This window comes from Anopheles maculipalpis, chromosome 2RL (assembly GCF_943734695.1).
Source record: "Anopheles maculipalpis chromosome 2RL, idAnoMacuDA_375_x, whole genome shotgun sequence".
NCBI classification, from domain to species: Eukaryota; Metazoa; Arthropoda; class Insecta; order Diptera; family Culicidae; genus Anopheles; species Anopheles maculipalpis.
Genome location: NC_064871.1, coordinates 4,900,180 through 4,913,429, shown reverse-complemented (window position 1 = coordinate 4,913,429; position 13,250 = coordinate 4,900,180). Strand labels below are relative to the sequence as shown.

Here is a 13,250-nt window from a genome sequence, read left to right as displayed (position 1 = left end):
GCCTCCTAGCGAGCTCCATTAGATGATGAGGCCCTCCTCAGGAACTTTTGGACGGCGAACTGCTTCAGACGAGGAGGTCTGTCAATTGCATGATTTTTTAATAGATGGATCAATAAGACAGATGAATCCGTTCAAGGAGATGAAATCTTTTGTGGCGAAACTTAGAAGGCAAGAGCTTTGCGACGCATGGGCTTTCAATAGGGCTTTTCATCTGCAAGTGGTCCGTCAGAACCACTTTATACACGAGATTCCTTGAACGACGAGCCCTTTTCGGTTAGAGATGGATCCAAACGATCTCTTATTAGATGAAGCCTGAATAACGATGGCCTCTCAGAGCTTGCCAGTCGAGATTATTTTGTCAACCCCATAGATTGCATCCTTTTAGTGACATTAAACACCTTTCATTAGATGTAGCTTAGGCGAAAAAGCCTCTAAAGTTCTGTCAATAACGCGATATTTTAGAAGATATCGTTTCGTCTCTCGGTGTCTCGGTCTACAATATTTTCATGAAAACGAGCCATCTCCGATTATGAATTGCAATCGATTCCACTTTTCTATTCCTTTCCCGAAGTCTTCCTTTTTCTGCAAATTGCATCTGATTCTCCGAGTAGAACAGGAAGCCTTAACATTCACCCATCCAAGCGCTTAATTCCCGTCAATCAGAGACATCACTGCCAACGTCACATTCTTTTCAATCTTCATTTCCCCCTTTCAGGTTCCGGGTCTCCCCTCTACATCGCGTACCACCCTGTTTGGCACAGTCCAACCGGGCAATAGAAACGAATGCCTCGTTTCTGATTTAATTACCATTTAATTAGAAGGGAAAATTAAAAATTAATTAGATTCACCAAGGTCCCGGTTTACACCGAGGTTGGTAGCATCATCCCCTTGGTTTTTTTTTGTCTCACAAAATGGCCACCCTGCTGCGATCCTCGCATCCCCGAAATGCGAAAGGTGTGGTCGGCGAAAGTGGTGCAAACTTTCCCACTTTTCCGTCGCTTCTTCTTCCCACACCCCATTTGCTTTGACAGTTACTTAGTGAAAGAAAATTCCCCCGAAAGAAGTCATTCCACTACTACGAATCACGCAGAACCATTCGTGAATGAATAGCGAGCACGAGTTCCACCTTCATTCCACCGCCAATCCAATCGAACCAGCAATTGGAGAAAAGAGTTTCCGGGCTCCACAGTAGCAGCCAGCTTTGAACTTAAAACACGTGGCCTGCCTTCCGTTGGCAAGCCGGGGGAAAACTTTCCTTTGAGTCTCAGTGTCGACGGATGAAAGTGGTAACACAAAACTTTTGGCCCCCTGATTGAGGGCGATGGGTAGGCCGGAGGTTAGATGAGAAACTTTTTGAAGCGATTGATTTGATTACTATCTACTGAAAGGGGAACGAAAATATGAAACATTTACATGCGTCCACGTCTTCGCTTTTCGTCTGGTCCGATGTGACTGCCAAAGACGACGACGAGGACAACCATGTTGTTTGCTATTCAATTCCCATAAAAGATACGGCATTGCCTTTCATCGAAGCAACAAACAGCAGCAAGGTAGGTAGTTCAAAGGCTTACCAGAGCCAATCGATAACATCGCCAGGTGCCATGGCGTTTGTTTTTCGAAGGAACTCTGAACCGTACCGCAGTGCAGAAACCACAGCCAGCCAGAAGTTGATATTTTGTGGTTCACATCTGCTAAAAGTCACAGGGAAATATAGGGATGGGAGGGAGTTGAACAGAAACAACAAAAAAAAAACAATTCAATCTTCAACGTTCGGTATCGGCAAAGGACGATGCTCCCTCAAGTCCAAATTCACAGCAGACTATCGTCAAACTTATCCTTTGCAAGCAAGCTTTTCAGTCGGCTGATGATCCGGATCGTTTCCAACGCTATTCAATCCATTCCAGTCACTGCGGCGAACGCCTGAAAACGTCGAAAGGCCTCCGAAGGACCTTGGTGCCGTTCCGCACACCCGTCAGGTTAGTTGCGGTTTGTTTATCATTTCCTTCCCATTTCCCTCCTCCGGGGAAAAGCTGTCCTCCCCCCATCGCAGTAATTTGATCCGGTTTTCTATTCTCCAGAACTCCGGAGATCCGGTAGTGGTCCTGCTACTTTTCACACCAAACCAAAGCCGGGACAAAACAATAGCAGCACACCCACCGACCCGACTACGGTGTATCAAGTTTTGAGAACCCGTAGCTTAGCCGTTCTAGGAAAGTTTCTAAAGCCCACCACGCCCCTGTGGCACCGACAGTTGAATCCGTGCGCCGTACTGGGGGGAATAAAAGACAGTGACAACTGAGAACTGTGGAGCGCTGAGAAGCTGTCGGCATTAAACAGCAATTAATAATACACCCGAACCGTAATCCTCGCTTAGCCTTGCCAAAAGAAGCACCCAACGGCGAAGAAGAAGAAGATGAATCCCAATTTATTTTTTATTTTTAGTGCTGCCATTTGTGAGGCAAGAAATTATGTTTCAATCAAGCACTGATAGGTAGTAGTAGACGGCAGGCAAACCGAACGGTGAAAGCAACTCTCAACACACAATAAGGTTATCAACGCCCCCCAAAGATTGTAAATGCGCCATAATCATTACCACATCACGTGACTCGGTGGCGGCGGCGGCGGTGGCCTCACACACTGACACATTGTCACACACCCGCCGACACCGTTGGCGTAGCTTTTACGCTACTCGCTTGTTGAGGAAGGCATCGTGCGTTGGTGCGATCCTCCCTTGCCCTACGCAACGGGGTTGGCCTGACGCATACTTTTGACAGACAACTGGACGAATCCCGACAAGATGCATCAAGCCGGCAGCTGATAAGTTACACATCACCAGCCAGCATGCGTCACTGCGTGCGTCCGTGCGTCACCGTGGTCAGTTTGGCACGTCTGACCTGGGAAGATGCAACGATGCAACAAAAGCACCTGCTGCTGGTGATGGTTTGAACCTTTGGACAATGAACTTCACCATCATCTGCCACATGCAGTACCTTGGTACCTGATATGATTTAATGTACCCGGTACAAGGTCCAGATCGAATAGCTACGGGTAAACCTGTACCACCTCCTTCTTCGTGTCGTATGCGGGCGCGTGTTGGCAAATCACAACACCACACCAACCAGGAAGCGGATCAGCCACCAAGAGAAAGGAAGCGGTGATTAGGAGCGTAAAGGAAGGTTTCAAATATCAGCTGAACAGGCAAAACATCGCTACCTCGCGCGCGCGTCCGATAAGGATGCTTCATGATGATGCCCCAGTAAGGTCTTATACTGCATCCCGAGGGAGAGATCGCTTATCACGGACGGACCGGTGCGGTGTGTGAATGGAGTGGAACAACGGGGCAAAAAAAAGTTTCCTCATCACCATTCGGACCGGCTAGCGATCAGTTGAGCCGTGTCGAATCGAACGGATAGACACATACCGCCGGGACACAAACGCTCGCTCGGCACAGAGTCAGAAGTCGACGTCGGAAGGGCGCATACTCCCCACACGTAAACTCCGTCCAATCTCCGGCAAACTAGCAATTCTCGATATTCCAGTTGCCGGTGTAAAAATGCTGTGAAAAAGTGTTCTGCCTGTGTGTGAAAAAGTGTGTGTGTGTGTGTGTGCCTGGGAATTCACCTTCCCGGTAGCCAAACCCAACCAACGTAACAAAAACTGTAAAGTGTGACCTTTTTCGGTGTGTCCCAGATCCCAGATTTGTGAAGCGAAAAGCGGTTACTTCTGGAACATATTTAAATACACCCGAGCGAACCAAACTGTTCCGTAAGGATGATGAATTTCCTGAGGGCACTCAATCAGACCGGACGGGTGCTGCGATGCGGACATCAGCTTCCGAAGCGTTACTTTTCGATCGTCGGAAATCCGAACGTTAGCGCATATCTTATGCAGCAGGTAAGTGGTTGTGTTTGTGCTTAGAAGCTTCTAATACCGGAACTAAGAATTCGAGGACAAAATCAAAGTTCAAAACCTTTCCAAGGATGCCACTGTGGTCACAGTGGCGTGCGTCACAACGTAAAGCGGGTAACAGTAACGTGACTGACTGAAAGACACAGTATTCCTCCCGTAATCACAACCCTTACGCTAGGCGCGATAACCCACGAGCCAAGCGAAGCTACCCTTGCAACACAATGTTTGAAGCTTGTTGTGATTGGCCTGAATATTCAATCAGTGTACCAGAGCCCCGCGCATTCGGTACGAATCATTGACATTGGTAAAAGGCCATAAAGACTATAATTTTCACTCTAGCAAACACATTAATTATCAGATCGAGATCCGAGGGAGGACCACTTTCATTGTCCTACCGATAATAAGTGACCATGAAATCACCACACTGCGGTTGTGTGTATGTGCCGCAACTCATCATAAATCTTCCACGACCACGCGATCATGACTGTGATTGATATTATCACACAACTCAAATCGGGACCAGCCCTAATTAGTATCGAAAACCCCGTGCCCCGGACTTCGGATCGGATTATTGGCAGCAGGCAGGATGGCAACTGGCGGATACGGAGAAATAATCATCTCCAAATTATCAAAACACACACCCCCCTGTGGAGTACTGCTTTGTTACTGGGGGACGGGAAGGACACGATTGTTACAGTGCGCTATTGATGCCTGCAAAATCTAATTACCCTCGCGCGAACTTTGGACTCGCACACCTACATGTTGTTTGCACACGGTAAACTTTCCCCCAAATGCCAAGGTCCGCTCGTCCAACAAGGACAAACTTGATTGCTGTTGCAGCTGTTTGCCTTTTTTCCCCTTCTTCCCCATCTTCAACCCAGTGTGCTCCACCAAATATCAGGAACGATTGGTGTGGAAATTTATTTGATTTGAAATTATATTTGAACAACAACAACAGCACCCTTCAGCCGAGCGATTGATTGATCTTATCGCCAGCATCAGCAAAACGGGGCGATCGAACATCCCGAAGATGCCGCGCGCGCTCCACCCGCATGATTTCCCGTAATCGTCGGTGCCAGCAGCAGGCGCGAACCCTTGACCGTATGGTCCGGGTTTTAGTCGGGTACGAGGGGAGAAGTTTTTGTTTTGAGTACCCAACTGCAAAACATCCACTATCGGGACAAAACATCCAAGCCTTCCATGCCTTGCAAGGCGCAAACTTATAATCAGACATCGATGTCGGTTGCTTGGCATAACACAGGAAGGGGGCGCATGTTTGGATTTTGGTATCGGAACAGCCACACACAAAAACACTCTCTTTCTAGTCACGTTCCATGGAACACACTTTCCGTTCCCGTGTTCCGCACGGTGATAGCTTTGATTGCCTGAGTGACGGTTCCAGCCTAGATTAGCCCCACCGACCGGGACAATCTAATTTCGTAACTTTCTAATCGTGATATCGTGGGACGGTGGAACACTTCGTTTGATGTGCCACTGCCACGGCACTTGAAAGGATTTCCTTTCCGTCTTGCCACAAGTGGAGATGTGAGGTGTAAGGATGCTGAGTGTACAGTGGGTGTAATAGCAATAAGTTTGTTAATAGCAATAAGGAGTTAATTCACTCTTACTCCTTTCCCATTGGGATTCAGCACTTTTAACAACTCTTTTTGGAGTCGTATTAGTAAAAGTCGTTTGATTTAGTAGAATTTACTAAGTAAAGGCACATGGTACATGAAGAATTGGCACGAATACTTTAGGTAGATTATATTAGAACAGTGGCATGTCTAATAGTGAGCCGGCTAGGGTCACCTTAACTATCTCGTATAAAGAATCTCGAATTTGAGGTCCCGTGTAGGAAGTTTTATTAGATGCTTTGATGATAAATACACGAATTTCGGGCTCATGAATCAAGCTCAAATATTTACCTTTTCTGGACTGTTCTGTTCAATGATCAAACTGTTCAAAGTGGAACTGGATGTAATAAAATCATTGCATGCACTGTTGTACGTAAATACTTCAGCTCTTTCAGCCATTGGCTTGAAAGTATTAGCCACGAACAATGTGGCAATTCCTACGAAACATCTGATGATGGACCTTTGGTCATTGTAATTTTGAAAAATGTTATCAAACAATCTTCAATGAATGCAATTAAAATTTGGAAAGAATTTTGTAAAAAGTGGACGATATATGCTGCCTGAAGTAGTTTATTGTCCCTAATATAAAACAAATCAATTGATCTTATACTCATGCCTACTAGTGTGTTCCTGGTCCGATAATATTCCAAGCCACAATATTGGCTACTTTGGAAAGAAGGACATATCAGATAAAAGCATGTCTTGGTGAGATGTTTTCTGAAAGGTTTGGTAACGCTGAAACTTCCATACTCGTAGGAATGCAGTTAGTGCAGAGGCTTAACAATTGATTCCAATTTTTAAACTGTTTCCAGCAATTCTCGACCCATAACGATAGTTTTTCACTTTCAACATATTAAATGTCTCCTATTGTTTGCTTAATTATGATATTTTGCTTTGTGCGCAATTTATGTAATTGTTTACCATGAAAAGCGTTAAAATTACTATCAAGCCTTCACTCTCGTTGTTGTGTAGCAATGATTCGCTAGCAAAAGCATTTCCTCTCTCCTATTTGCAGTGGATTTCGATTTCACCATTGAGCTTGATTGTAATAACTGCATTGATGTGTAGAATTTATGGCAAACAGAAAGCATCGCCCGTAGGACGAGTGCGTTAAAACAATCGTAAAATTTTAATAACGTTCTCCCCGTTTGCCCGTAACGGAAAGCAAACAATTTGGCATAATTATAATTTATTACGAAGCTGTTGTGTATTGCAATTTTTCACTCACCAACGACGACGAATGGGTCGATCGAAGCGCACTCATGCCACGGTTCGTTCCGACTCGTTTCCCGACCGAATGCCAGGGTGGAAATCAAATAAAATTTCAATTACTCCAGCCAACCGGCCGGTTTGACACATTGTTGTTGGTAAGGCGAACCGAACGTAGGCATTCGACCGGCCTCGACTCGGCTGATGCTGCCGAGGTGGTGGTACTGCTAGCGTTCGTGAGACGAAGCGACGATGACAATACGAAACGAATCAAAGTAATTATAATGCACATCGAACATACCCCACCGGCCAATGAGCTGACAAATGAAGAAATAAAGAAAATAACTGGAAGCGAGAGCAAAAACAAAGTGCGTACAGCGTAGAATGGAACATCAAATAATAATGAAAAATAATTTCCGCCACGATTGTTGCACAAAATGACACTGCATCCAGCGGCATAATCCAACGGTGGTAGAATCGTGAGCGTACGGCCAGCGTACAGTGCTTTGTTGGCTTTTTTTTTTTTGCAATGATAAAGGCACCAATCTACCAGAATGAAGGTTAGTTGGACAGTGGTAATTAACTTTCAGCCTGAACTATCTTTGTATCGGGCTCGGGTATTAGAACTTTCTTGGAAGAAGCATTTTTGTTTTCCCCCTTCGAAGCATGATGAAAATTGTTCTTATCGAAAATAATTCCTTTACTTTTTGCCCAGGGAAAAGAAAACAAAATTCTAGGTCACAACAATGGCGGATCTAGAAGATCTGTAGTATGAGTGACTCCGAGAATGGTTATCGGTACTTTTTGGACTGCGTCCACAACAAGAACCAACGGACGGCCAGGTCTCATTAAAGCCATACGAATAACGAGATCTCTTGGTGGAGAAACATCTTTGGATGAGAAGATCCTTTCGATTGCGATGTCCCTTGGTAGATGTTTTCTTCTTCTTGGTCTGCTCGGGGTTAAGCACGTCTAGATGAGATGACCATTTCCAGGAACTGCAGACCTGCATGGTTGCAGCCGATCTCCGACAGACTTGACATCCAGCCAACGAGCTCCATGTGATCTTTGCAGACGAGCGCCTTCCTGGTGGGTCCGGTAGACGTAGTTCTTTGATTAAGAGATCCCTATGGTGGATAGTGGATGAGGTCTCAAACCGACAGGAAGAAATCCATTACAAGCCTTTTCCATTACAAGTTTTATAAGATGAAACTCGGGCGACGAGGTAAACGAGGACCTTGCGAGTCGTCTTACGAGTTGGGTTATTCGGGCTTCAAGGTCTCTTGGTAGGGAGCCTCACTCCCTTGACGACGAAGTTTCTTAGTAGATGAGTCCGATTGGACAACACTGAATTTGTGACTACGAGGTCTCTTGGTATATGAGAACCCTTGAACATTGAAGCATCTTCAATTGCGTCTCCTAACAGAAGTTCGACCTGGAAAGGGCTTCTAGGATAAGAGGGATACTTGCACGGAAAAGTGTCTAAAGGCATGGGAAGCTTCTTTGCTAGGTTCGTTGAACGATAAGATTACTTAATAGAAGAAGCCCAATCGATCCTCTTTAATAAAAGGTGCTGGAAGACAACCTCCTGGGACGTCTAGTTCCCTTGAACAAAACGGTCTTTTAGAAGGCATCTCGCAACATAAGCCCGCTGCAACACCAGTTGCAACACCTTACACCAACATTTTTAAAGAGATATAGATTAACGTATTTCGTTATTTTGCTAATGAAGCTAAATAAATGTTTCCCCTTCTGCCGAAACGCAGTCGCCAGCACAAATCTCTCCAATCCTTTCCTTGAGATGCTTTCCATTTATAGCTCAAGGCGCATCGAGAAAAGAATTTCTCAAAAAAAAAAATGTTTTCTGCAACAAACCCAACCTACATTAAAAACTAAGCGGAAAAAAAAATTCCACAATCCCCGCAGTTAGGAGATCCCGGATTGTTCCACAGCATAATGAGCGAAAAAGGATCCATTTTGGGATCGGTGCTGAATGGCCACGATGGATGCGATGGAAATAATGATATAAAATGCTTTACCCACAGCAACGCATTCGCTTGCTGTCCAGACCTTCTCTTCGCCCACTAGCAATAGGGAGAAATATCAAAAATGGATGCTAATAGCGCCCGCAGCGGTGGTGTGACGAAAAATCAGGACCAACAAAATAATAAGTAGCAACATACCCTCAGTGAAGCAAAAATAACAAAAAAGAAGGCTCGTCCCAGTACGGCCACGAAGCAAAACATTCTGGGCGCCGCGGAAATTTGCAAGTACGGCTCAAAAACCTCACGGCCCACGATGCCATGCGAATGGAAAAAGTTTGGGCCGCTTTTTCTCTCTCTCCCGTGCGATGCTCGTGGAATCTTAACGCGAATCTGTGTTGTCTGGCGAGCGAACTGCCACCTCTCTTGCAGGGCCGGGTTTGATGAAAAAAGTTTCGATTGTTTTCCGATATGATATTGCTTCGTTCGTTATTGCAGGCCAGCCCTGCTCTTTTTTTTCTTTGTGTGGCATGGCGAATGAATGTAGAATACTAAAACCTGAGACATTCAGGGGAAACTCTTTTTACCTCATGCCCGTAGAGGCCGCTTTCCTTGTCCAAGGACACTTCCTGTAATGCAATCAAAGCCATGTTAAACACCTACTTCATGTTTGTTTTCTCGGCCTTTACGAAGTTGTTTAAAATTTCATCAAATTTGTCTCGACATCCCTCACCAACACCAAACTTTCCCACCCTTGAAACTCTTGAAAGTGTAACGCGACTGTGACCGTGTTCTTCGTTTCCATTTTGCCCACAGGCCAATAAAGCGAAAAATGTTAACCGTACCCTGCACGGGCTTCACGAACGGAAGCAGGCCACCTTCGACGAGCGCAGCCAGCTCAAGTACGCTAGACGTCTAGTAGTGAAGCTCGGTAGTGCCGTTATTACTCGCGAAGATGAACATGGCCTCGCGCTGGGTCGTCTAGCTTCGATCGTCGAGCAGGTAGCCGAATATCATGTGGAGGGTCGCGAATGTATCATGGTCACGAGTGGCGCCGTTGCGTTCGGCAAGCAAAAACTTACCCAAGAACTGCTGATGTCCCTGTCGATGCGTGAAACACTCTCGCCTACGGATCATACACGCCAAGACGCCGGTACACTGCTGGAACCGAGGGCAGCCGCTGCCGTCGGTCAGTCCGGTCTAATGTCACTGTACGATGCCATGTTCGCCCAGTACGGCATCAAGATTGCGCAGGTGTTGGTCACGGAGCCCGATTTCTACAACGAAGAAACGAGAAAGAACCTCTTCAGTACACTCTCGGAGCTGATCAGTCTCAACATTGTGCCGATCATCAACACGAACGATGCCGTCGTACCGCCAATGTTTATCGTCGATCAGGAAGTATCGGCCACGGGCAAAAAGCGTGGCATTCGCATTAAGGATAACGACAGCTTGGCAGCACTTCTAGCAGCCGAAATTCATGCCGATCTACTGATCCTCATGTCGGACGTGGACGGCATCTACAACAAACCGCCGTGGGAGGACGGTGCACGGCTGATGCACACGTACTGTGCCGGCGACAAGAATCTGATCAAGTTTGGCGAAAAATCAAAGGTCGGCACCGGTGGCATGAACTCCAAGGTAATGGCAGCAACGTGGGCCTTGGACCGGGGAGTTAGTGTTGTGATCTGCAACGGCACGCAGGATAAGGCTATCAAAAGCATACTTACCGGGCGTAAGGTGGGTACGTTCTTTACGGAATCCACCACCGAGAAGGTGACTCCCGTTGAGCAGATCGCCGAAAATGGTAAGTCCTGTGTGAGTATCACTTTGGTCGAATGACTTCACTTTACGGTAATCTCGCTTCAGCTCGCAGTGGTAGCCGTGTTCTTCAGAATCTCACTGCAAACGAACGTGCCCAGGCGGTCAACACGCTGGCCGATCTGCTCGTATCGCGTCAATCACAAATCCTGGAGGCAAACGCGAAAGATCTGGAAGAGGCCAAGAAGTCTGGCTTGGCGAAACCCTTGCTTTCGCGACTCTCGTTAACTCCTTCCAAGTTGGAAAGTTTGGCTAAAGGACTGAAACAGATTGCAGATGACTCTCACAAGGTAAGCTAGGACAATTATTGCCCAATTGGTTATTTACACCGAATTCTTTACTGTCCCTCCCCGCACCCAAACACAGAACGTTGGTCGAGTGGTCAAACGTACCAAATTAGCCGATGGACTCGAGCTGAAGCAAATCACCGTCCCGATCGGTGTGCTGTTGGTCATATTCGAATCTCGCCCAGACTCGTTACCCCAGGTGGCAGCTCTCGCAATGGCGTCCGGCAACGGGTTGCTGCTCAAGGGTGGCAAGGAAGCGGCACACAGCAACCGTGCCCTTATGGAGCTGGTCAAAGAATCGCTCGCCCCTACGGGAGCCTCAAATGCAATCTCTCTGGTATCGACCCGCGAAGAAATCAGCGATCTTCTCTCGATGGACGAACACATTGATCTGATCATTCCGCGTGGATCGAGCGAATTGGTGCGCAGCATTCAGGAGAAAGCCCAACACATCCCGGTGATGGGACATGCCGAAGGTATCTGCCATGTGTACGTCGATCGGGAGGCGGATCTGGACAAAGCGCTCAAGATCATTCGCGATTCCAAGTGTGACTATCCGGCGGGTAAGTTGATCGAGCGGTGGTTCCAATGCACGCTTTGGTAACACTTGATTCCTTTTTTTGTAGCCTGTAACGCGATGGAAACGCTTCTCATCCACGAGGATCTCCTGCAGAACAGTTCCTTCTTCACCGATGTGTGCAATATGCTGAAGCGCGAAGGTGTCAAAATCAACTCCGGACCGAAACTTAATCAGCAATTGACGTTCGGTCCACCACAGGCCAAATCGCTCAAGTTCGAGTATGGTGCGTTGGAGTGCAGCATTGAGGTGGTGAAGAATTTGGAGGAAGCTATCGATCATGTCCACACGTACGGCAGTGGTCATACGGATGTTATCGTCACGGAAAATCGTACGTAAAACGGTGGAAGAGACCCTCAATCTTCGAACAGTTTACAATATCTTCGTCCATTTTCTTGCATTCCAGCCTCGTCGGCCCAATACTTCCAGAGCAACGTGGACAGTGCCTGTGTGTTCCACAACGCTAGCAGTCGGTTTGCGGATGGATTCCGCTTCGGACTCGGTGCCGAGGTAGGCATTTCCACTGCCAGGATACACGCCCGTGGACCGGTCGGTGTCGAGGGACTTCTTACGACGAAATGGATCCTCAGTGGCGTTGATCATACGGCGGCGGAATTTACCGAAGGATCCCGTGCCTGGCTACATCAGCCATTGCCGACCGAATAGTGGACCGGACATCCACCACACGGTCATTTCAATCCTTGGCAAACGTGCTCCCGTTTACAAAGTTTTCTTCGCTCGAATTGCACTTGCCAGCCATTTACAACTGCCAGCATTTGATGTGCCTTCCAGCAGTGGCGTGTGTGCTGTGTGCATTACCGTAACACAATGCGTAACACAATCGAATAAAGTCGATTAATTATCCTTACCCTCTGGTATCGTATAAGCCCGCCGGGTGAAACATTATCGTTCCCTGGGCGGTGCAAATGGTTAGTGTGGGCTGTGAGCAGTGTTTGGGTTGAAAAGTGAAATAAAAGCCGCCTGTAAATAATGATAGTTTAATTCTTTCGCGTCTGTTACTGTTGCGTTCCTTCCTTTTTTCCCAACAAGCTCTGTAGTGTGTAAGGTTGAGGTACGTGTAAGTGGTTAAAAATTAAATTAATTTCGGCCGTGCCTAATGAGCGTGCAATAAACTGTATGTACCACGGTTCGAAACTCTTGAGCCAGCAATTTGACCGGTAATGATCGGTGGTTTATGTTGTTATGTTAAATTACGATTCATTTCATTATCCAGGCCCGGATAATTTCCACCGGTCTCTGCAAAACTGCTACAGTGCGTAAAAGCATAAAGCCACTAGTTTTTTGAACTGGAAAAGTAGAAGCGAGAGGTAAAGGCGATATTCCGCATAGTTGTAGCGCCCATTACGTTCAATTTTTATTTTTCATGGCGCATTTAAAGCAATCCATACCGCAGAAGATCAATTTCTCACTACATGTCTCTAACTTCTGCACATGTTAGGAGGGATTTTTTTTCTATCTTTTGGTAGATACATTTATTTAGTTTTATATTTAAAAATAAGGACCTAAAGCTACCGACAACATAAAATGAGAAATCCAAATATATACGAAATTTTGCATGAAAACTCAAATAATAACTAAACATTTTAAAAAATTGCTGAAAATTGTTGCTACACTGTGGGGACTTGTTTTCTTCTTCTTCTTCTCCTTGGTATGCTCAGGATTGAGCACGTCGTGTCGACATGGCCAGGTCTCCGATTATTTTCCAGGAAACTCGGTCTAGGGCTGCAGTCCTCCATCTACGGGTGCATCCAAACTTGGACAGGTTTGACTCCACTTGATCCAGCCAACGAGCTCGCTGTGCTCCTCTACG

The 13,250-nt window shown here is 46.5% G+C and overlaps 2 protein-coding genes across 2 annotated transcripts in view; one reads left to right on the top strand and one right to left on the bottom strand.

Annotated features, from left to right (window-relative positions):
- The window catches only part of LOC126557692 (cell cycle checkpoint control protein RAD9B), a 211,936-nt gene that overhangs the window by 120,038 nt on the left and 78,648 nt on the right, over positions 1–13,250 (bottom strand). The window lies entirely within an intron of this gene.
- Positions 3,772–12,192, top strand: LOC126557150 (delta-1-pyrroline-5-carboxylate synthase). The gene is made up of 6 exons (XM_050212827.1): positions 3,772–3,894; positions 9,551–10,541; positions 10,604–10,845; positions 10,922–11,405; positions 11,469–11,750; positions 11,826–12,192. The coding sequence occupies exons 1-6, from the start codon at positions 3,772–3,774 to the stop codon at positions 12,083–12,085; spliced, it is 2,382 nt and encodes a 793-aa protein (XP_050068784.1). The 3' UTR covers positions 12,086–12,192.

Coding starts and splice junctions, on each gene's coding strand:
- LOC126557150 (XM_050212827.1), top strand. CDS start 3,772: ATGATGAATTTCCTGAGGGCACTCAATCAGACCGGACGGGTGCTGCGA. Junction 10,542..10,603: donor TGAGCAGATCGCCGAAAATG/GTAAGTCCTGTG, acceptor ATCTCGCTTCAG/CTCGCAGTGGTAGCCGTGTT. Junction 11,406..11,468: donor CAAGTGTGACTATCCGGCGG/GTAAGTTGATCG, acceptor CTTTTTTTGTAG/CCTGTAACGCGATGGAAACG.